The sequence below is a fragment of the Corvus cornix genome, chromosome 4 (genome assembly GCF_000738735.6).
Source record: "Corvus cornix cornix isolate S_Up_H32 chromosome 4, ASM73873v5, whole genome shotgun sequence".
NCBI classification, from domain to species: domain Eukaryota; kingdom Metazoa; phylum Chordata; class Aves; order Passeriformes; family Corvidae; genus Corvus; species Corvus cornix.
Genome location: NC_046334.1, coordinates 36,674,354 through 36,696,007, shown reverse-complemented (window position 1 = coordinate 36,696,007; position 21,654 = coordinate 36,674,354). Strand labels below are relative to the sequence as shown.

At 35.9% G+C, this 21,654-nt stretch overlaps 1 protein-coding gene across 2 annotated transcripts; it reads left to right on the top strand.

Annotated features, from left to right (window-relative positions):
- Nucleotides 1-17: 17 nt before the first annotated feature.
- FBXO8 (F-box protein 8) lies at nucleotides 18-20,292 on the top strand. Of its 2 annotated transcripts, none has more exons than XM_039551436.1 (6): nucleotides 18-197; nucleotides 2,006-2,342; nucleotides 4,548-4,674; nucleotides 11,446-11,564; nucleotides 13,005-13,201; nucleotides 13,910-20,292. In XM_039551436.1, exons 2-6 carry the CDS (start codon nucleotides 2,014-2,016, stop codon nucleotides 14,095-14,097), a joined length of 960 nt encoding a protein of 319 aa, XP_039407370.1. In that variant the 5' UTR covers nucleotides 18-197; nucleotides 2,006-2,013; the 3' UTR covers nucleotides 14,098-20,292. The 2 variants fall into 2 exon arrangements, with proteins under 2 accessions (XP_039407370.1, XP_039407371.1); XM_039551437.1 differs by having other exon boundaries at nucleotides 88-197; nucleotides 2,003-2,342.
- Nucleotides 20,293-21,654: the final 1,362 nt, after the last annotated feature.

Sequence of the window (21,654 nt, the reverse complement as noted above, 5' to 3'; positions counted from 1 at the left end):
ACAGCAGACGTCAGAGCTGCCCGGGCAGGAGTCGGGGCGGCGGCGGCGGCGGGCTCGGCCTCCCTGCGAGGCTCCATCCCTGGGCCTGTCCGCCTGTCCCCGCCGCCGGGCCCGCGCAGCCCCTCCCGACCGGCGCGGCCCTCGCACGGAGACGGGCTGGGCTCGTCGCGGCGGCGGTTGGAGCCGAGCTGGCACAGGTAGGGGCCCGCGGGTGCCGCGGCGCCGGCGGACGGGCGGCACGGCCAATCGGCAGCCGGGGCTCCGGGAGCGGCCCAATGGGGCCCGGGGCGGCACCCGCCGGGCCGCGATCGCCCGTGCCCCGAGAGCGGGGCCGCCGTGCCCGGGCCGGGTCCCGGCGCCGCTGCGCGCGGGGGGGAGCCGGGAGGAGGGCGGCACGGCTGCGGAACTTCTCGGGACGCGGTGTGGCTTTAGGCAGCTTCGGCCTTCGGCTCCCTGGGGTTGCTCTGGGCCTGCGGGACGGGCTGTGCCTCCACCCGCCAGCTTGGTTGTCCGGAGCCAGGATTGAAGGGCTTTCACGTTACGGGAGGGACCAGCAGGCCTCGGTTGCAATGCATCTGCGATGAACGAAGCTTCAGCTTCGATAAGCTTGCATCGAAGGAAGGAACGTTATCCTGTTGGGATAATCGTGGCTGCAAAGCAGCAGCTGTAGGGCTCAGTTACCATGAAGTGGAGAATGTTTAGAGTACATGTTGCTTTTTATTTAATGAACTAGAATCCAGTACTAATACAGCATTAATCTAGATTACTTTTAGCATCCTATCATGCTTGTCAACACTGCAAAAGAATTTATTATGCAGTAGCAAAGAAACATGAAGGAGACATAATTTGAATTTAAATCAAGACTGTGATTGTAACCAGACAGAGCTAGAGAAGATCAGCGATTTATAAATAAGCGTGATGTTATTTTTACTGTGGTAGTTACTACAGTCAAGAAGATATTAAGAGGTTTCAATTACTAGATAAAGCTACATTATTGGAAGTTTGAAAACATGCGTTTGAGTGGTCTATTGAATCTGAAGATTGAAAATATATGTTCAAAATAATTTTAAAATACAGGTTTTGACACCATTACTTAAAAGGCTTTATAACAATGGATTTGCTCATCTTGTATTCTGAGTGGGCTCTGAAAGCATTCATCTTGGATTACTACAAAGCTGAAAGTAATTATGTGATTGGGAAAATTATACGTGTTCTAACAAATGGCATATAAGCTGGTGAATAGCTGCACAAATAGAGCTTGTGGATTTTCAGCCGCTGGTTGTAGAATGGTTTAAATAGTGTCTCATTTTGTTTCTTCTGTGAAATTTCTTCAGTTGGTCCTTAAAATAGCAAATATATTTTTTAATATTTTTTTTTACATTACAGAAAGGCTTTTTATACTATTTCTGCAGTGATATTCTCTGTATAAGTATTTTCCTTTTTCTCAAGGCTTTATGTTATGCTACTAGGTAAGAAACCTTGAAAAGATATTTATTCTCTTGTTTCTGAACGCTCTAAATCCTTACTGCATTATCCCTGAAGTCATTAAACTTTGTTTCAGTGTCAGTCACAGCCTCGTCTTGTGTGCTACCCAATATATTTTTGCTTCTCCTAATGTTTTATAGCACTTCATTGACTCTAAATAAAGTATTTTTATTAAATTTTAAGGGAAGTCTGAAGATTCCAAATGTACTGAGGCCTAAGGTTTCTTAACTTACATAGGATATAGATGATATTTGGTACACTTTGCAGAAGCTTATTGTTAATTTTGTAGCTCTTCAAGCATGGAAACTTTGAAAAACATCTTCCAGGTTTTTTTATGGGCTTTGTTTTCAGTATTTCTTCAGTTGCCTTGTGAAGACTGATTACCTGGTCAGCATAACTTTGATAGAACTCACTTTCTATCTATTCAGATTGGTCCTAGAAGTTTACATACGTGCAGAGTCTGTCTTAAAAATGTTTACGAGTAACTGTCTACATTTAATTTGGATTTTATGTCCAGCAGGCTCGCAGATGGGTCAGGGACTCTGGAGGATTGCTAGAAACCAACAATTGCAACAGCAAGGATACAGTGGACAAGGCTATCTTACCAGAGAGCATGGTAGGAGGATACCTGCAAACAATGTTTCCAATACGAGCCATCGCAAACAAGCCCAAGGAGGCATTGACATCTACCACCTGTTGAAGACAAGGAAATCTAAAGAACAAGAAGGATTCATTAACCTGGAAATGTTGCCACCAGAGCTTAGTTTTACTATTTTGTCATACCTGAATGCAACTGATCTCTGTCTAGCATCATGTGTCTGGCAGGATCTTGCTAATGATGAGCTCCTCTGGCAAGGGTAAGCATGAAACAAAGAAGGATCACCTGGACATAGTAAAAATTATTAGATTTTATATTTGTCTCAGTAAGTGCTTTTTGTCATTCTAACCTTAGCAAAGGTTTCCTAAGTTAAATGAGATTGACACAGAGGAAACATATATCATTTAAAAATGTGTTATTCTGGATTTCTAATTAGTATGGGCTATTACTGAAGATTACAACATATACAAGTGTGCTTGGTACAGGTATACATATATTATCATATTATATATAATATACATATATTATTATACACCTGTTTTTTGAGCTAGCATGGGGAAAAGAAACAGGGGCTTGTCTTCACTTTTGTATTAGCTAAAAGCACATCTCAAGTGTTTGTATCATTACTTCTCTGAACTTCAAACAGATGTCTAGCTTAAGCAAGAAAACCTATTCAGCTAAACTTGCAAATGGCATGGAATGAGAACTCATCTACGATGCTTGTAGCAATTTTAGGTGTATCTTTTTTGGAAGATGGTTATAGAGGGAAGAAAGAAAAGGTCTGTTTTTCTCAAGTGAAGTTTCTTCAGCCTAACACTCAAAACACATTCATGTATAACATATGCAGAATTTGTATGTCTGGGAAATAAATAAAGGAACATTCTCTCAGATAAAATAGTGTAATATCAAAATGTAACTAACATTATATTCTCTGGTATTTTATGTTTTACAGCACTAGGAAAGACTCATGAAATCATATTTATCTTTAGAGTAGATGGTCAGCAGAACTTGTAACTTCTTTCACAACATTTTCTTCTCCCTTAACAGACAGTATTACTACTATAGCAGTTGGGTTGCTGTTCAGGTTGTTTATTTTCCTTTCATTATTCTCTACATCTCTTCCTTCCCTCATCTATTTCCTTAGCCTGCTGCATTTGAATTAAGCAGCTTCCCTTCCTATCAGGCTTTTGAACCTACAAAAAGGATAATGCAGTATAACTTCTTAGTCACAGTTGTTCTGCTATTCGGGACTGTTACATTGATAGGAAACAGGAATGTTGGTGAAGGAGATCAGTAGGCTTCTAAGTTTATCAATATGCATTGTATTGTGCTCAGTTCTTGGTATCAAACCCACCCTAAATACAAATAAATTCCTTAGACCAAAGCTTGAAGATACTAGAGCTTCTTAGTTGCACACACTATATATTCTTACCATATGGGGGGAAAATACATATTTTTCTTGAAGTTTATTCTGGGAAACAGTTAAATCATTTTTTGTTAAATCTTTCCAAATAATACATTCATACCACATTTCATTTGGTAATGAAAATGTGTCCTGATTAGCGATAAATAAAAATCTCAATTTGCATAATCTCTGTAAAAATCTTCACTCTTCCACACACATAAGGGTGTGTTTAAGCTTTGGCAAGTACTGTGGTTGCAGTTCTGAACTCAGTCCAAATAAGACCCAGGTTCCTGAACTGAAAACAGAATATTTGCCATGTCTCCAAGTGACTACCTGCTGGGTCCTAAACATTGCTCCTGATTAGTTACAGGGCAGATGTGTTGAAGCAGAACTACCAGTTCAATAAGGAATCTAAAGTGCGCGTAGAAAGTGAAAGGTAATTTCAGATGGCATCATCAAAGAAACTGAGCTGAGGCATAGAAACTGATGAAACTGAGGAGTCAGGGTGGAATAAAAGGAAAAGAAGCTGAAAAGTTATAGAAGATAGAGAGTGATGGGGCTGGATCTAGTCATTAGGATTGGCCAAGACAAGAGGAAGAAGAGTTGGGCGAAAAAGGACAGATGGGGAAAGTGCTGAATTAATGGCCTAATTTTGTGCAGATGTGGTGTCCAATTCACTGCACAGCTGGGGCACAATAAAAGAAACAAAATGTTTTAATCCATCACAGTACAGCAAGAGAACAACTTCTTACTGTTCTCCAGAGTTCAGCTTCTGCCAGAGGTCTCTGCTGTGTTGTTGTCATGATGCCACCTACTGGGATATGTTTTGAGGTTGCACTCAAAGACACCAAAACCTCTATGAGGAGAAAACATTAATCATATAATTGAAGATTTTAGAAAAACACATGCAAAAGACTTAAAAACTGTTACAAGCAACCTACTTCTAACTTTCCCTGTAGTTTGAGTATTTAGCTTTGCAGTGTTGATTACATTTTGCTTCTGTAAAATCTGTGAAATTCAGAAAGGAATTTTTATAATAGATTAATTCTATTTTCATAGGTTGTGCAAATCCACTTGGGGTCACTGTTCTATATACAATAAGAATCCGCCTCTAGGATTTTCTTTTAGAAAATTGTATATGCAGCTAGATGAGGGCAGTCTCACCTTTAATGCCAACCCTGATGAGGTAAGTGAACTGTTGCTGACAGTAATAAACAGTTACAGTAATTGTGATTGTTGTTTTTTAATTATAGTCATATAAAAACAAAGTTTTAATAGGTGTTTGTTTTACTGTAGGGATGGTTAATACTGAGCTACAGCTGTATTCTGGTCTTTTTTTGAATATTTTACCTGTGCACATCATTTACATGACTTGCCTCTTAAGTGCTCTGTACACTTCTGTGGATGCCATAAATTCATAACCACATATTGACTTTGGAATGAGGCAGATATCCTAGCTGAAGAGACAGTGGTGAATTGTAAGAGCATAACAATATGCTTACATAAATAAAAATGCTAAAATGCAGAGTATGAGTTTGGTTCCACTTCAGGCAAAGCAGGATGAGGTATAAAGTCCATTTACTTCTATGACAATTAGGTTTTCTTGTAGGGGATTTTTACCTATTTCCACTACCAAGGAGCAAATCTTGAAATATGAAAAAGATGTGCTGCTGAACTACCCTGAAGATCAGTTTGATTTAATTTCTGTGGGTGTTTGTTGTGCATAATCTTTCCTTATAGAACAACATAAATTTATCTTAAAAAAAAATTTGCTTGTCAAACTGAAAGGTTTTGATTTACAAATTCATGTAACTAACTGGAAAAGTCATTTTCTGCTTTCAGTCTGTCACCTTTCAAAGAAGAAAACAGTTTGAGAGTAGACAGCTTTTGCCTGGGAGATAGTTAATGCCCAAGTGACAGAGAGAGTCTTTGTGTATAAAACCAGACTCCTGCTTCATGTTTCCTAGGAAAATAGAGTACACAGTACTGAGCAAAAATAGCATTAACTTCCTGCATATAGTTACACGTATACATGGAAGTGGTAATTGAATAAATCTGAAGTACAAAAAGGATTGTGATATGAAAAGATACGCTTCTAGAAGCAAGTTTCACTCTGCTGATATGATACAGGAAGTGTGAACTTGTGACCATGGGGTGAAATAAATAAAGCAGTTCTATGAATCATTGAAATAATGTGATTTCATTTAAGTTCTTGCTTTATCTCATATTCTGCTTGATTAAGAGACCATTACTTTTATCAGTCACAAATAGAGTATTTTGTAATTTCTCTGGTAGAACTCTGCCTTGAACTCTGATACAGCAGCATCAAGACATCAGCACCTGGCCACTTGAGTGATTAGTATTGATTTTCTGCAGAATTGTCACAAATTTAGTAATAAATGTAAAAGCTTTCAAACAAAATGCAGTATTTAGGTAATTTACATGTTTTCAGTAATGTATCAAGTATATTGGTCGCAGCATTGTCCATCCAAATTTTTCTTTGTATTTCAATTTGCTTTAACATAATTTTTCACTTAACTATCTTAGTTTATAATGTGCCATTATATTTTAACTTTTTTTAAAGTAATCTTGGTATGTTTAAAGCATTTGGAACTTTCAGAAAAGGCACTTAATAGAAGATTCATTATTTTTAAAGGAAATTAAGATCTGGAAATTAGAGCTACTTACAGCATACCTAAATTAGGTATTAACTTTATTATGCTACTCTTGGTTCTTCATTATGGTTATATTTTACAATAGTAGTACAAACAGTCTGCTTCAATGAGAGACGAGAACCTCAGGGTATCTCCTAAGGGCTCTGTTCCTCTCTCCCTGTGGAGCACCATAGCCTGGTAGGAATCATTCAGGGCCTGAGTTTCAGGACACTTCACAAATACTATTGCTTTTACTGTTTACGACTGTGATATTGGCAGAATTATTATTATAAGGACACTGTGACTGGAATATATGATACGACATTCCACTATTACAAATTGTGTCTCCGAATTTCCTGCCAAACTCTGCTTTACATTTGATAACAGACCTGATCAAATTACTATAAAAATAGGAATACTTACAGCCACAGGAGCAAGATTCTCCAAAGGACACCGCCCATGTCATGAAAATGGGTAACCAGGCTCCACAGCAACAGCTCCAGAGCTAGCGGTGGCTCACGGGGTAGGGAAGAGCATCTACACACTTTGTGGTAGGATTCTCTGGTTAGCCATTGTTGTGTGCATGGTGTTGTGATATCTGCTGTAATTTAATGTGTTGATTGTGTGCATGAGCTTGCATAATTCATAGCAGGTGCTCACATTCTGCTGAAAGGATGTGCCTAAACATGTGACACGTAATCTGAAAAAAAATCCTCTAGTGCATGTTTGGGTTGGGGGTTTTTTTTGGTTGGTTTTTTTGGGGTTTTTTTTGGTTGGTTGGTTTTGTTGGGTTTTTTTCATATGGCACCACCATTGTAGCCAAGATTTTGGAAACTGTTTTCTGTTGTTTCTTTGGAGAGGGGGGTGTTTTAGTGTTAGTATTAACACTTGAATATAAATATTATGTTGTTTAATCTGCCTATGTGGTTTCTGCTGTATTTTATTTTAAAGAGTGTATGGTGTATGTGAAATGTTTCTCATGCAGTGCTCATTTCATCTTGTGTGCTTATGACTCAGAATTTGTAAGCAACCAGAAGTTAGTTCCCATTGTTTCGTATCCAGTTTCTAACTCCCTATAAAACATTTTATCAAGTTCATTACACGGATCAATGCTATGTAACTAAAACTGAAACTGAAGGTACAAACAAGAATCTTTTGGTCAGGAAAGAAGATCTATTTTTTTGTTTCATCCTTAATGGTTCTAACTGATCTATTTAAAAGCATTTATTTTTATGGAATCTGTACTATACCAAAACTGTCTGTCCTCAGTGAGGTCAGGATTTCCTTTACATAGCATAATAATAAAGTACAGTAAGACAGTGCTTACACTAAGCCTGGCTTTCCACTCTTCTGATTGTCTCATTCACTATAAACTGCCCTTAGTTTTTGTCAGGGAGGTCAGGTTTTTTTGACCTGTTCCTGGTTATAAATTGTTAGCCACTTGTATAAAGCTACCTTACCTGCTAGTCTGTAGATGATGGAATGTTTACTGTGCTGTGTTTCTCAGCAAGTTTTTTTGAAACTTATCCTATTTTATAGTGATCTACTAAGCAAGCCAATTTTGAGATGCATTGATTTATCTGTCTGAAGAATATTATGAGTATGCGTATGTTGTAGAGGAAAGATGTTCTTTTGTGTGATTTATAAAAAAAGTTGGAACAGTGAGCTGAAACCTTTTGATAATTCTACATTAAAATCAGTGGTTTAATCTTGTGGATTATTAGTTATGGATTCTGTGTAACATGAAAAATATTTCTGCGTTCTACTTGCAATTTCTGCCATCATAAGTTTGTATTACCGAGACTGTATTTTAAAGACATACAGTGAAAGAGACACTGTTTGAAATGTATATTACATATTGTGACCACATTTGTCAACAAATGACTTGATTCGTAACTTAGTAAAACAATCATAAAAATACGTATTATACATCTCATCCATACTGTGCATTTTGTTCCAGAAGATGCACCAGTAAATATATTAAGATAGTGTACTTCCCTAGAAACATGGGAACAATAATACCATCCATGTCTAATTATTATTTACGAATAATGTTAGTGTTACCTAGAATCACCAACAGAAATTGAGACCCTGCTATACTAGATACTGATTCCAAAATTTCTGTGCCATTAACTTAGGATGTGTCTGGTTTGTTTTGTATGCATATCTAAACAGAGGGGTCAAAGGCAACTACGAAAGTTTTAATGTTGAGTGCTGTCCTGAAGTGCTCTGATAGTACTCTTAGCAAAGAAGAAAGTCAATGCAGAAAGGAAACCAACACTGAAAAAGAAAAGTTTTCCATTTTAGATATCTTGGATGGATATAAACAAATGGAAATTGGAAACAGGTAGAAAGCAAGCAAGGAGTGTCAGTGCTGTAATACGTTGGTAAAACAAGCATTGTGAGCCTGGAAAAAAAAGAAGCAGCTGTAAAAAAATAACATACCAAAATACAACAAATGGCTTTTGTTGTTACTATTAGTCTATTCTTAAAATTGGTTTTTGCATATATAATTTAAATCAACACTTCCATACATTAATATTTTATCCAGAGCTGTCTGAAATTCAGAGATAACATGCTTGCCACAGAGGCAAGGTAGGCAAGTACCCTTAAGTCATCTTTCCTAATTCTCTAATGCTAAGAGCATTATAGTGCTCTGAATCAGAATTTAAAAACTATTGTATGTGCTCATTCTGCAATGTCTCCCGAGTGTTAAAAAGGCCTCTTCAGACCTGGTAGATCATGGCACAGGACAGCCTACTTGACTGCAGTCAAATGTTTCCTAGGAGAATCACCAGCTGACTGATGCATAATCTTAGCATAGGTTTTAATAGTGCATAGAGCTACTATTTCAGCTAGTATATATGCCACAAGCGACCATTTTAGCTATCAGAAGTGATTTATTTGAAGCAGGGGTTCTGAGAGGTTTTCAAGGCAGTATTTACAGTGTTATGAAAAGCAGATTCAATGACATGCTGTAAATCTTGTAAATAAATTTCATTTGCTGTGAGACAAAATTTAAGAACTTAAAAGAGAAATTGAGCTTCTACTGTTGCAAAGTATTTTTGATAGCTTAGGATGAAATAAAAAGCAACTAAAAACAATGGCATGTGGTGAAGTATATTTTATTTATACCGTTTGCTTGTGAAGGAGTTGAGGCAAATGCATTCACAGAGAAAGATATTGTCAAGTGTTATGTGTGGTGGGGGAAAAGAGGGAATTAGAGATAGAGAATGGTAATGCAAAGACTTTGTAGCTTATTAGATGGAGATCCTACATTGAGTTGCAAGCTAGTGCATGAGAAAGAAACTGGGGCATTTTCTGTCACAGAGAAACCAACCCATTGTCTGTCTTAAAAAAGGTATAATTTTCATCCTGCCTCTTCTATGCCATGCCAGCTGTTTTCTGGATATGTTGCAGAAGTGTTTGTTAATTGCAGCACAAATGCTACTCAAGATTTCCTTGCCAGGCTTCAATTTGTATAACCTTAAGCAAACTCTTATTACTGAAGCAAACACATAAATCTCATTAAATCAGGATATATGTAAAGGAGACATTCTGCTGCTCATCTTATATAAGTTGCCAAAATCCTTGTTGTTCATTTTAATCTCCCATTTTTAATTTTTTACTTACTTCTGGTTCAAGAAAGTACTTAATGTTATGTTGTCCATCCATATTATGGACAAACTTAAATATGATCTAATTTGGGCTGAAATGCAAGCCTGTAGAGCAATACATGTTACATTGTCATCCTGAAAAAAGATTTTTCTTAAAATTGGGGCATAACATTGCTAGATTTTTTGTTTTACCTATTAAAAACCTTTATATTTTTATTTATTTTTGTAAGACGTTATTTTAACAAAATAGATGTATGTTGATAAATGCTATTTTCTATAAATATATAAGCAAAAACTATGGACTGGTAAAAATAGCTAGTTAATACTACAGGTGTTTCTTGGCTTTTAACTTGTGTTCTTAAACATATATTCTAACTATTTTCCTGCTTGATGCTACTAAGACTTTGCTTCACTAAGCCACTTCACAAAGTGTTCCAAACTTCCATCAATCCTTTATTTCTTTTTCACACAAAATTCAAGAGCACTGGGAAGTTTAGTTTATACACTGAATGACAGCTTGCCCCTCCATCTTTATAGCTGTAATGTAAACTAAAAGGGCAGACTTACAAAATATTGTGAAGTTTGATATCAGATGATTTATGAAAAAATATTTCAGAAGTATTTTAAAGGTGATTTAGGTTGTGGCCTTGGTACATTATTCTATGCAGAAATGCACTCTCCTACTCATTTTACATTTCAACCTTATGCTATAGTCAAGATATATTGTACTTAAGTGTTGTAACACTTCTTTGTAACAAATGCTAAGAACTGCTCCCAGCCCCTGCCAAATTGCATCAGAAGAACTTGGTTAGTTATTCTTAGGTTTAGATTTTTGCTGTTGAAAAATATGAACATTTTTTAAATCCATTAGTTGGGTTTTGATTTCTGAGATTGTAAGGAAAATAGTTTTATGCTTTGGGATATTTCAATGACCAGAGAGAATCCAGAATATCACTGAAATACTTAAAATTTGTTGTGTTTATTCTATAAGAAATGTGTGCTTGGTCAAAGTGGAAAATTCTGGAAATCATAATATGAGTATAAATTATATGCAATTCTGTATTTTTAAACTATTTTTATGTTAGGCATAGTGTTCTTATTTATGTGTATGCATATTTATATATGTTGATACTTACCTATGCTTTGAAATCAGCGTGCTTGTGTTTATTTGCATTATTACACATTTAAACAAATGCATTTAATGCATCTATTTGAATGTGATACATTGTATACATGTGAGAACATTACTGTTTTAATGGAAGATGTTAAAGACTAAACATATTATGGCTAAGATTTTCTTATTTGCAAAAGTTACGAAATTACCAGTTATGGTCCCTGCAACATTTTAAATATTATTACAAAAGTATGAAAAGCAAACTACAGATACACGCTGTAAAGAAATTATTAAAGACCTGTCATGCTCATTATGGGGTTCATAATTTAAAATTTTCTACTATGACTGTATGTAAAATCTCAACCATAACAATAAATTGTTTCTTTGCATTTGATTTATAACTTTAGAGTGTATTCTGCATGTTGAAATGTGGTTTAGAGGAGGAGGAATCATTCTGAAAAACAAATCAGTTAATTTGTAGGACTACATTCCTACATTGTGAAGTACAATACTTGTTCCTAAATACATTATGAAGATTAAACGTATTTATATGTACATGTATTTTATCTCAGGGAGTCAACTACTTTATGTCCAAAGGCATACTAGACGATTCACCAAAAGAAATAGCTAAGTTTATCTTTTGCACAAGAACACTGAATTGGAAGAAGCTGAGAATCTACCTTGATGAAAGGTAATTCAAATTTCTCTTAAGATATTTTCTGTTAATTTTCAATGTACAGCCACATTTAGCAATATTTTGAATGTAGAGATGCAACTTCAAGGATGTAAAAAGGCAAAAAAATGCAAGTAGGTAATGGTTCTGCTAAATCTGAACAGTTAGTTCAAGTATTTATGTGACTGTAACACTATTACGAATCTTCAAAAACACCACTTATAAATAATATATCTCACATCCTCACAAAATCTTACATAGATATTTTGCTGCTTTTTTTGACTTGAGGTTTTTTTTCCCCTCTGTGTGCATTATTCAGAAAGAGTAGTTATCACTTTATCAAGGGTTGATAGCTTTTTAACTAATGTTGAGTCATCTAACCATTACTTGGTTGCCTGATGTTTCTTGATTGGAAGTTGCGCACACCTTCTGAGATGGAAGGGAGAATCCTCTTGGAGACATCAGGAGCTACAGAAGGGAATACTCTGCCTGCTGTAGCGTGCTCTTCTGTCTCCACAGTGCTTTTTCATGCCATCATGTTGGGGTGTGGCAGTATCATGAAAGAGAAGGAGAATAGTAACTGCACCTAAATAGGAAGAACAGAGGGCCAACAGCAGTTCTAGCAGGAATCCTTTCCTGGTTCTCATCCTCTTCAGCCTGTACTACTAAAGGAATAAAAGGAGTCTGTAGTGTTTACCACCACTGACAGTCCTGTGCTGTAAAACTTCAGATTTATCAATTTTTTAGACAATACTAAAAAAAACATTTAATGGATGAGATTGCAAGTTAATATTAGCAACTCCTACTACCATATATCTGCCCTTCGTAATTAGAGCATAATCAGATACTAAAAATAAAAACTACTTTTCTAAATGCTGAAACTCCCATCTTAGTACTGAAAGGTAAAAATCAGGTTAAACATAGGAGAATATTCTTCAAATTTGCTTCTAAATTTTTTTCAACTGTCTTTTGCACATCTGCTAATATAGGTGTGGTCTGAATCTTTTAGATGTTTCTGTGTTCAGTGGAAGACACTTGAGAACATCACACCCTGATCACTTATGTGAGCAAATTCTGCCTAGCTGAAGCCTGGTTTTAACAAGATACTCCTGTTACAATTTAGACATCAAAATGTGTGGCACACATGAGTCTGTTCCCTTTACTGTCTTTTATAGTGGTTTTGTCACTTTAAAGGAAGCAAAGCCTCTATGTAGACTTTGAATATATGTATAAATTTTGAATTCTGGTTAATGTGTGTTTTTATAGTATTTGGCTACTAATAAGCAAAGAACATGTGTTTATATTATCTTTGTACTGTTAGTGATAATTTCACCTTTCAGAAAAAACAAAAGCTCATGCTATTCTAAAGCTTTAATTTTTGTTTTTAAAATCTGCACATTTTTGTATTTAAACAGTTAAAAGAAACTTTTCTAATAATGTGGGTTTCCATTCTACCAGGAGAGATGTTTTGGATGACCTCGTGACGCTGCACAACTTCAGAAATCAGTTCTTGCCAAATGCACTGAGAGAGTTCTTCAGACACATTCATGCTCCTGAGGAGCGTGGGGAGTACCTTGAAACTCTCATAACAAAGTTCTCTCACAGATTCTGTGCTTGTAACCCTGATTTGATGAGAGAGCTTGGCCTTAGCCCTGGTAAGCAAAAATGAGTAGTGGATCAGTCTTTATACTTCTGGACGATGCTGATGTTTCTGATAGCTCTAAAATCAGCACCTAAACAAGTATTTCTGAAAGTACAAAATGGTTCAGTTTAGAGTCAGCATTCCACTTGGGTTGAAAAAAAAAAACAAAAACCAAAAACAAACGTACTGATTCTTTTTTAGCTGATTAGTTGGGTTTATTTCCATGTTATCTTTCCTTCATTTTTGTCTGTACTTGAGCTTTTTACTATTTCTGAATTTCCTCTTGCAGAGTCTTACTTAACATTTTACCTTGTGGATAGTCTCACAGAAATGAAAGGGAATATTAGGCCATAATCAAGTTAACAAGCATTTCTAACTGGTTGGGGGAGGCAGTTTTCAGCAGTGGAACTGCTTACATATTTAGAAGATAAGCTTTTGCAGGATGTTGTCTTCAGTTTACACAAACTTAAGAATCTGTTTAAATGAAAATACATAAAGCCCTTAGTGGCTTTTGGATTATGTAGAAATACTAAGAGATTTGTAAATTCTCATTTGGCAGTGTGCTGACGTTATTACTTTGAAAGTTCCATATTAAATTTTATTTCACTGGGATACCCTTCTGAGTAGCTGGATGTATATGTGTGTGTGTAGGCAGGGAGCAATATTTTCAATGATCACAGTTTCTTTTTTAAACTTTTTTTATTTATTCTCTCTTGTCTAGATGCAGTTTATGTACTGTGTTACTCTTTGATTCTTCTTTCGATTGATCTAACAAGCCCTCACGTGAAGAACAAAATGTCAAAGAGGGAATTCATCCGAAATACGCGACGAGCTGCACAGAATATTAGTGAAGATTTTGTAGGGCACCTTTATGACAACATCTACCTTATTGGCCACGTGGCTGCCTAAAAGCACAATTTGCTAGCACTTAAAATTTATAATTTTCAAAAATTACATCGATTCCAGATATTAATTACTTTGTAGAGATGGGGGTTATTTTAGTGCTGGTCATTCTAACCTCTGTATGCAATCAAAGTTTGTGTGTATAAGTGTGTGTATGTGTAAACTACCTTTTCTATCTATTTACTGTAGGAACAGAAGGAATTTTTTTTCATAATTTTTTTTTAGTTTTGCACAAAACAATGCCATTAGTCTGACACAGCCATTTATGAATGTTAAACTGACATTACAGTCTAAGCTGACAAAGTGGTGAATTTGTGCATTAGATCTGCTTGAAACTTTAATAAGTTCATTCTTTTTAGAATACCATGTAATGTGTATATATTTAACTAAAGAGATTTATAATCATAATTATTTTATTGTAAAGTATTTTAACTAAAATTTCTCCTTTTATCTCTTAAATTAGTGTTTGACTTCCATTTGCATTTTTTTACAATGCTGACTACCTCAGATACCTAAGTTAGAGGAACATTGGTCTGAATATTACAATAAAGTTTATTCTAGGAGATGATAGAACACTTGTAAAATATCTAAGCTGGTATTTTATACTGTATTTATTAACTTGAGTTAGCATGTTGCCCACCTGCCATTCACTCAATTTTAGAGATTACAGGCTCTATTTTAGATGAACCCTGATGCCATACAGGGGTAGCCAGGGGAAATCATGCAGTGTGCAGAGAGGCTTACGTGATTTACGTACATAACCCCTTTTGCAGATACTAGTTTTTGGGAAACAGGGCAACTACAATCACCTATTCAGCGCAGTAAGCAAGAAGAAATCTAAACAGGGAAAGTGGCAGGAGTGACCAACATGTTGCTGCTTTCAACTGGTTCCCTCAGTCTAGAAGTGTCAATGATGGAAATGCCTTGGCAAATATATACCAGATGACTCGTTGCTAAGGCTGTTAAAAACTGACGGTGCAAGATTAGAGCAGTGACTGTGCAGGTTTGGGGAGCTGTTTCAGAGTCAGATACTGAATTACTTTCTAAAGCTGTCATGTAGCTAGATTTTAAACAGTTCTAAATTTATGGAAGTACTTCAAAAATTACTTGGTCAGGTTGTGTCTTGACATTTTCTGAAGTGTGGAGAGTATTAGCAGTGCAACTGCTGTGCATGTGCAGGAATTAAATAAGGATTTGCCTAGTTTTTGTTCAGACAACTCACAGAGCAGAGCTTTTTTTAAATTTATGTAACATGCAGTTGAAGTAAGAGCTGCTCCTGATTATGTTTGTTTATGTAATATTCAGCTATCAGTAGCATCTGGATACACCATGGTAACAAGTATATTTCTTCTTTTTCCCTACCGTACCGTGAGGTGAGGTGGGAAGGTATTCTTAATCTGTAAAACAGAACTAATCTGAATTGAATGCAGGAATGACACCTCACAGCCATGCACTTTGCCTATGCTGCTGCTTTCTGTTTGGCACCGAGGGAGTGTTGTTTTAGATGTGAGAAGAGTCATGACAATGACAGTTCATACAAGGCCTACATAAATGATGGGAGGAAAAAGATGTAGCTATTACTGCTATTTCAAGTGTTTATAGCTCTGTTCCACAAACAGAAATGCATGGAAAAAAAGTACTTTTTTACTACATTCCATTTAATCCAGTGTAAATGCCATTGCACTTATGTAGCACACACAGCCAAAGCCAGGAGCCAGCAGTACTGCAGCCATATTCCAGACAGGTTTACAGTATCACTTGCCTTGCTCAGGATAACTACTCCTCACCCTGTGTTGTTTCATGTGTTTCAAAAAGTCCAAGGATGTGTTCTGCAGCAGTCAATTAATCTCAAACACAAATAGTACATGGTACAGTGGGGAGCTTTGTTTAAGGCACAGATATCTGCTCCTGTGTTACAGGGGCAAAAAAAAAAAAAAATGGAAAACTTTTAGCATAATTTGTAAAACCAGCAATAAAGGACAAGTGTCTCTGGGGTCCTTAAAGTGATCTTAAGTGGAGACAGCAGAATATAGTTTTCTAAGAAACACTCCTCAAAAGTTATACACTTTAAAAGAAAAATTCAGTGAATTTTGAAATTAGAACTCTTCTTATTAGAAAATATTTTCTTCTCAAACCACAAATGCAGAGCAAGGCTTAATTCTCTTCTGATTTATGTTTAGGTTGACATTAGTGATACTGGTTTTGATTTTGCACTAATAAGAGAGTATGAATTGTTAGTCTGCATTTCTCTTAAGTTCCAGTTACCCTGATACAGAGCAAAGCCTCCAGGCAGACAGAACATGTTTTTTTCTGGAATGGATGAGTACATCTATTAGCAAGGTTTAGAAAACTTGAAGGCCAGTGTAGCAGCCAAGAAGATAAATTAGAAACAGGATGATACAATTCAAGTTTCCATAAGACAAGTCCAGGGGAAAAGAAAACAAAACCCTAATGACATGCAGATAACAGCATGTGATCTTCACGACAGGATTTTGAACAGTGTTAGAGGATTAGCACCCAACTCATGCTGTACATTTAGTTACTAACGCAGAGTTGAACAAAAAACAGCAAACACAACATGCCAAGTGTGAATTCCCTCAGAGGCAACCAAGAAACAACTGATTAATATAGACATTTCTTCTGTCCTTTTTCCAGTTTGAGTCTATCTCTAAAGTGGCTGAGAAGGAATTTTTTGCATTTTAGCAATCTAGACTTTACATGAGGCTACACAATTTTCTGTCTTAAAAGGAGAAAAAAAGTTCAGCCGGTGTAATTGTACTCTTAAAAAGTGAGAAAAATTCTCTTGGTTGCCCTCCACAAACTCTTAAAGTTTTGGACAGCATCTTCTTCAATGCACTTGGTGTCTCCACGCACATTTAAAAATAATGGTATTTCATTGATCCAGGTGTCACTAAACGATGTGATGTGGAAATAGCTACTTGATCAAGCACTTCAGAAGACTTCTGTAGAGGATCTCAAGTCTAATTACATGAGCATGATCATGCTTATAACTACAAAGTGATTGCCAAGCTATTGTGACTCCACCACTGCATGTCCTTTGAACTTTGGCCATGTGGTGTTGCCTTAACTCTTAACTGTATGCACTGTACACAGTGCTGAGGGAAGAAATGAGCCTGCAGCCCATCCCCCTGCACACACTCGCTGTTCTGGTCCTAAAAGACAGTGGAATTGTTCTGAATGGCCATTTCTAAAAGTTTGGTAACTTCAGTATACACAGATGTGACAAGGAAAATTGTTTTCATGTCAGGGAAAATGAGTGGCCCTGTGTCCATGGAAAGTGTCACACTAATGCAGGTCATGTTTGCCTTTATTAAATTCTGAGGCCCTGATTGCATTTATTGAAGGAATATGACATATATTAGACATTCACATGGCTTGCTATAGACAGGATCTGATATTATCTGTTTTCTCAGACTCTATTTCTGTCTAGAATACTTTTCATTCAAATGCTAAACAATACATTTATACAGCTTTGACTTTTTAAAATAAAGCTGCTTCAACATACAGAAGCCCAAACAAATACAAGTTTGAGACATGCTTGTCAATTTTGAAGCAAGTGAGAAATTTGCATTCAGGAAAAAAAATTCAATTTGTTCTCTTTAACCTTTCCCTTCCACCCCCCACATTGGAAGAAGAAAAAATGTAAACCGTTTCAGAAGACAGCTTTAAGAAAATAAACTGACTAGCTGGACAAATAAATGTTACTATTTCTTCTTCAGTATTCTGCAGTTTATTAATGCTCTTAACATAAACAAGTTTACCAACAGGAATTGCTCTTTTTTGAAGTGGTAATAGTTTTGTTCTCTGTGTAAGGATGTCATTGTGCAATCTGATATTGTTTATTGTTCTGTTTTTAGAAAATGAGTATTAAGTATTTAAACAAAATTGAGGTATACCTACTTGATCATGTTAAAACATCAAAATTATAATAAGTTTAGGAAAGTCATATTTACTTGCCCTTTATTGGATTAGGATTTTTTTTTTCTTCTCAAATATTTCATGGATGTATTAAAACTAATGAACATTAGGGCTGATGACTTGTTCTCTGCCATTGAAAAATCTACCACTCTAAGCCCAAAAGCACCATTAAAGTGGGCAAAGAACAGATATAAAGTATTTCCTGTGTCTCACATCGGCACATTATGGTTTCATTTTGCCTTAAAGAGAAATAGAAACTTTTATAATCTGCATATAATCGTGATTTTAGTAAGATAAAATTTTACGTGGTACTCTATTATGAGATGTTCAAAGTTCAAAATTGCCATACAATACTGTAATTAAATTGTAATCAAATAGCTAGGAGTAGTTACAGAAGTGTGTATGTAAAAAACCTAAAAGAGATCACATTGCTCCATCGTCACCTCAGTCTTTTTGCTAATATTAATGTTAGTAACTTTGCAGTTTTCCTTTCTTATTCATATAAATATGCTGAGAGAAAATATCTAAATTGAATACTTCCATTTCCCATGTGAAATTCATTTGCATTAAAAACAAACTTTCTGCACTTAAATTTTTAGAAAAGCAAAACCCTTCAATCCATTGAAAAAAAAGCTCTTAGTTTTGAGTTGTGTGGTTCACTCATAGACCTTAATAGAAAAAACAAGCAAAAAGCACTTTCCAGATTCCTAGCAGTCCAAAAAATGCATTTTCTAAGCTTAAAAATACTCAATGTGTTCCTTACAGAAATCAAGCGTATTTTTGTAAAGCAATATGATCAGGATACCAGTTATTTTCAGAGAGAGTATTCATTTGTAAAAGTTAGCTTTCTTCTTGGCAGTGCTGGAGTGGAATGTTGGATTTAATTTAAAATGATTAATGAGATTTTGTCAGACTCCCTGCCTTTACCACCACTGCAGTTTGTCAGCACAACAACCTGGGAAACCCGGACGCCACTCTGTCGCCCAAAACTGCTTTCCAGGAAAAAATAAACCCAAGTAACTAGTGCCAGGTACGTGTCAATGGTATTGTCTTTCAGCTGTTGAAAGTTTAACTCTAAGCTGGGACATTTACACATTCTGAGGAAGTGAACCTCATTTGTTATTTCAATAGTCTGTTTTTGACAGTGGAGACCAGTATAAACTTAAATGTTTAAGTTTTTAAGAGCAACCATAGCCATTATTATTAACCTTATGGGAAATCCTATAATCCTTGCAGAAGAGAAATACTTTAAAAGGGACAAAATATGTACTGAAGCTCATTTAGCTAATATTTTCTGGAGAAAGATCATCTATTCAACCTGTATACTGTATTCTGTTAGGAGGAACTCATCATTTGAGCACTATGCATGCCAATAGGTTGCTGAGTGGCAAGGAATGCTCTGTCGGACTTGAGGCAGATGCATCAATGTGTATGTGTATGCTAAGAGCTAAAATCTGACAAGTTTGCAATACTTTTCATGTATGAGCATAACATAAGCAAATTAGTAATTCTTTTGAAATGTAAGGTTGATATTGAAAATTATTTACAATTTGTCTTCTTTGCTTTCCTTGTGGAAGTTTGTTCTGTTGGTCTACAGTTTGAGCATTGTGTTTTCTTACACATGAAATACACAAAGACTGAAAAGATTATTTCAATTTCAAAAGCAGCCTTTCCCTTCTGAGAAAACATATGTCTGCCTGTGCTGTGCAAGTCCTCCTGCAGTCACATAATGCTGTATCAAAAAACTGACCTTACATTCACTCGTATGGACCCCTTTATACACCAGTTCTATCCATTCGTTCAGCAGGCAAAAAGTCCTGCAGGCTTCACAGAGATGTAGGTGGTGAAAAGGAGTTTGTACTGTTCTGCTGCACCAGGCAGAGCACAGCCCTTTATGGGGCAGGATAGCACATGTATTCTTTGCATTACTTTTATCTTAGCTATTTCTTACCGCAGGGAGCCACAGTTTCCCTGTCTTCATATCAAGAATTCAGACTAATTGTCATAATTACGTGTAACACAATTGAACTGAAATATATTTTTATAACTGGAGAACTTCTTGAGTTCTGCAGCATTAATCACCTGCATGAGAAAACAAAAGAGGAAATCACAGGACTTCTTTACAAGTGCTGAAGAAGTGAACTTCTCAGCCTGCTTCTTAGTAACAATCAAGATGCTGTATTTTTTCACATTAAATGTAACTTCTTGTTTCTATATTATACTTAGGAATTTATATCAATAAATGTACTTGTTACTGTTCCACACTGTCTGAAGTCTGACAGTACCATTTCTGATTTTTACTAGCAGAAGCTGACTTGGGTTTTTTTTCGCACAGAATAGTAGGAAAATTTAAAGTAAGTACTCAACATTCATCTATCAATGCAAAAATACAGAAAGAAATGCTTGAATCTTTTTTCCCTATAAATAAGGTTTATATATGTAATAAAATACAGAAGGCACATGACTAGTAATCACCTTTTTTTAAAATTCTTTTTCAACTTTTTAAAAGTAAAATATTATTTCCCTTTCTTGGTATTAAGTGTTCACAGTGTGCATAGTGCTGCATAACATACTGAAAATCACAGCACTTCAAGGGCTAATTTGAAGATGTAAATAGACATAGATATTATTCTGGCTCCCTGTATAAGGTAGATTTTTTTTAAATCATAAAGACTCTGAAATGTATTGAAAATTCTTTTAAATTAGTGATATTTAGTAGTATTAAGTTAAATTGTCAATCATAAATCAAGATTTATAACCTGAGTCTAAAGACTCAAATTAGTAAAACAGAAAAAAGCAAAGGAATTTCTCTTTGATAAGACTCCATTAAAGCTAAAATTTGGTTGGTTTTAATGCAGATCAAGACAGAAGTTTTGAAAAGGTGAGATTAGTGGTCTCTGTAAGAGGATACCTGGTCCCAGATGTATTCATGCCTCATCCTCCCTCTTTCCTGCAGTAACATAAACAGCTTTTCTGTCCTGCCCAACACCTCTGAACCTCTCCACAGCTGTCCACAGGGAAGCTGAGCAGTCTTTGTTTGCAAACTACACCTCATGCCCCCAAATTAGTAAATAGTGTGTAATCTTGTTATTTTTAAAATATAAAGTGTTCTGTGTAATTTCTTCACGGTGGTTAAATAACAGAAACAAGAGAAATTAGCAGTTACGATGTACTCTCAGTGAGTATCAATATTTTCTGAGTACAGATAGATCTATTATACAAAAGCAACAGAAGAAGCCCATGTTGCAAAATGTAGTTTTATGTCAATAAATTCACTCCAAAATCATCCTCAAATTGATTTCATGAATGCTAATTAGTGATCTCTAGACTGTTTTAGAAGTTGCTCACCACATATTTGAGCTAAGACAAATATGAGATAATACTAGGAGAAGCTTATCTGTGTTTTCCTTACCGCACACCTAACAAGTTACACCTTAGAAAAGTTACTGCCCCACCTCTGTCAAAAGCAAATTGGTAACTGAAGGGTGGAGAGTCAGGATGTGATTGCATTGGAAGAAGTAAAGACTTAGAAGTATCTTTAATGACTCACCTTCTAACAGAGCCATGGTCTCAATACACTGTTTAAGGTGATAGATGTCACTGTGTTATCAATTGAAACAAAGC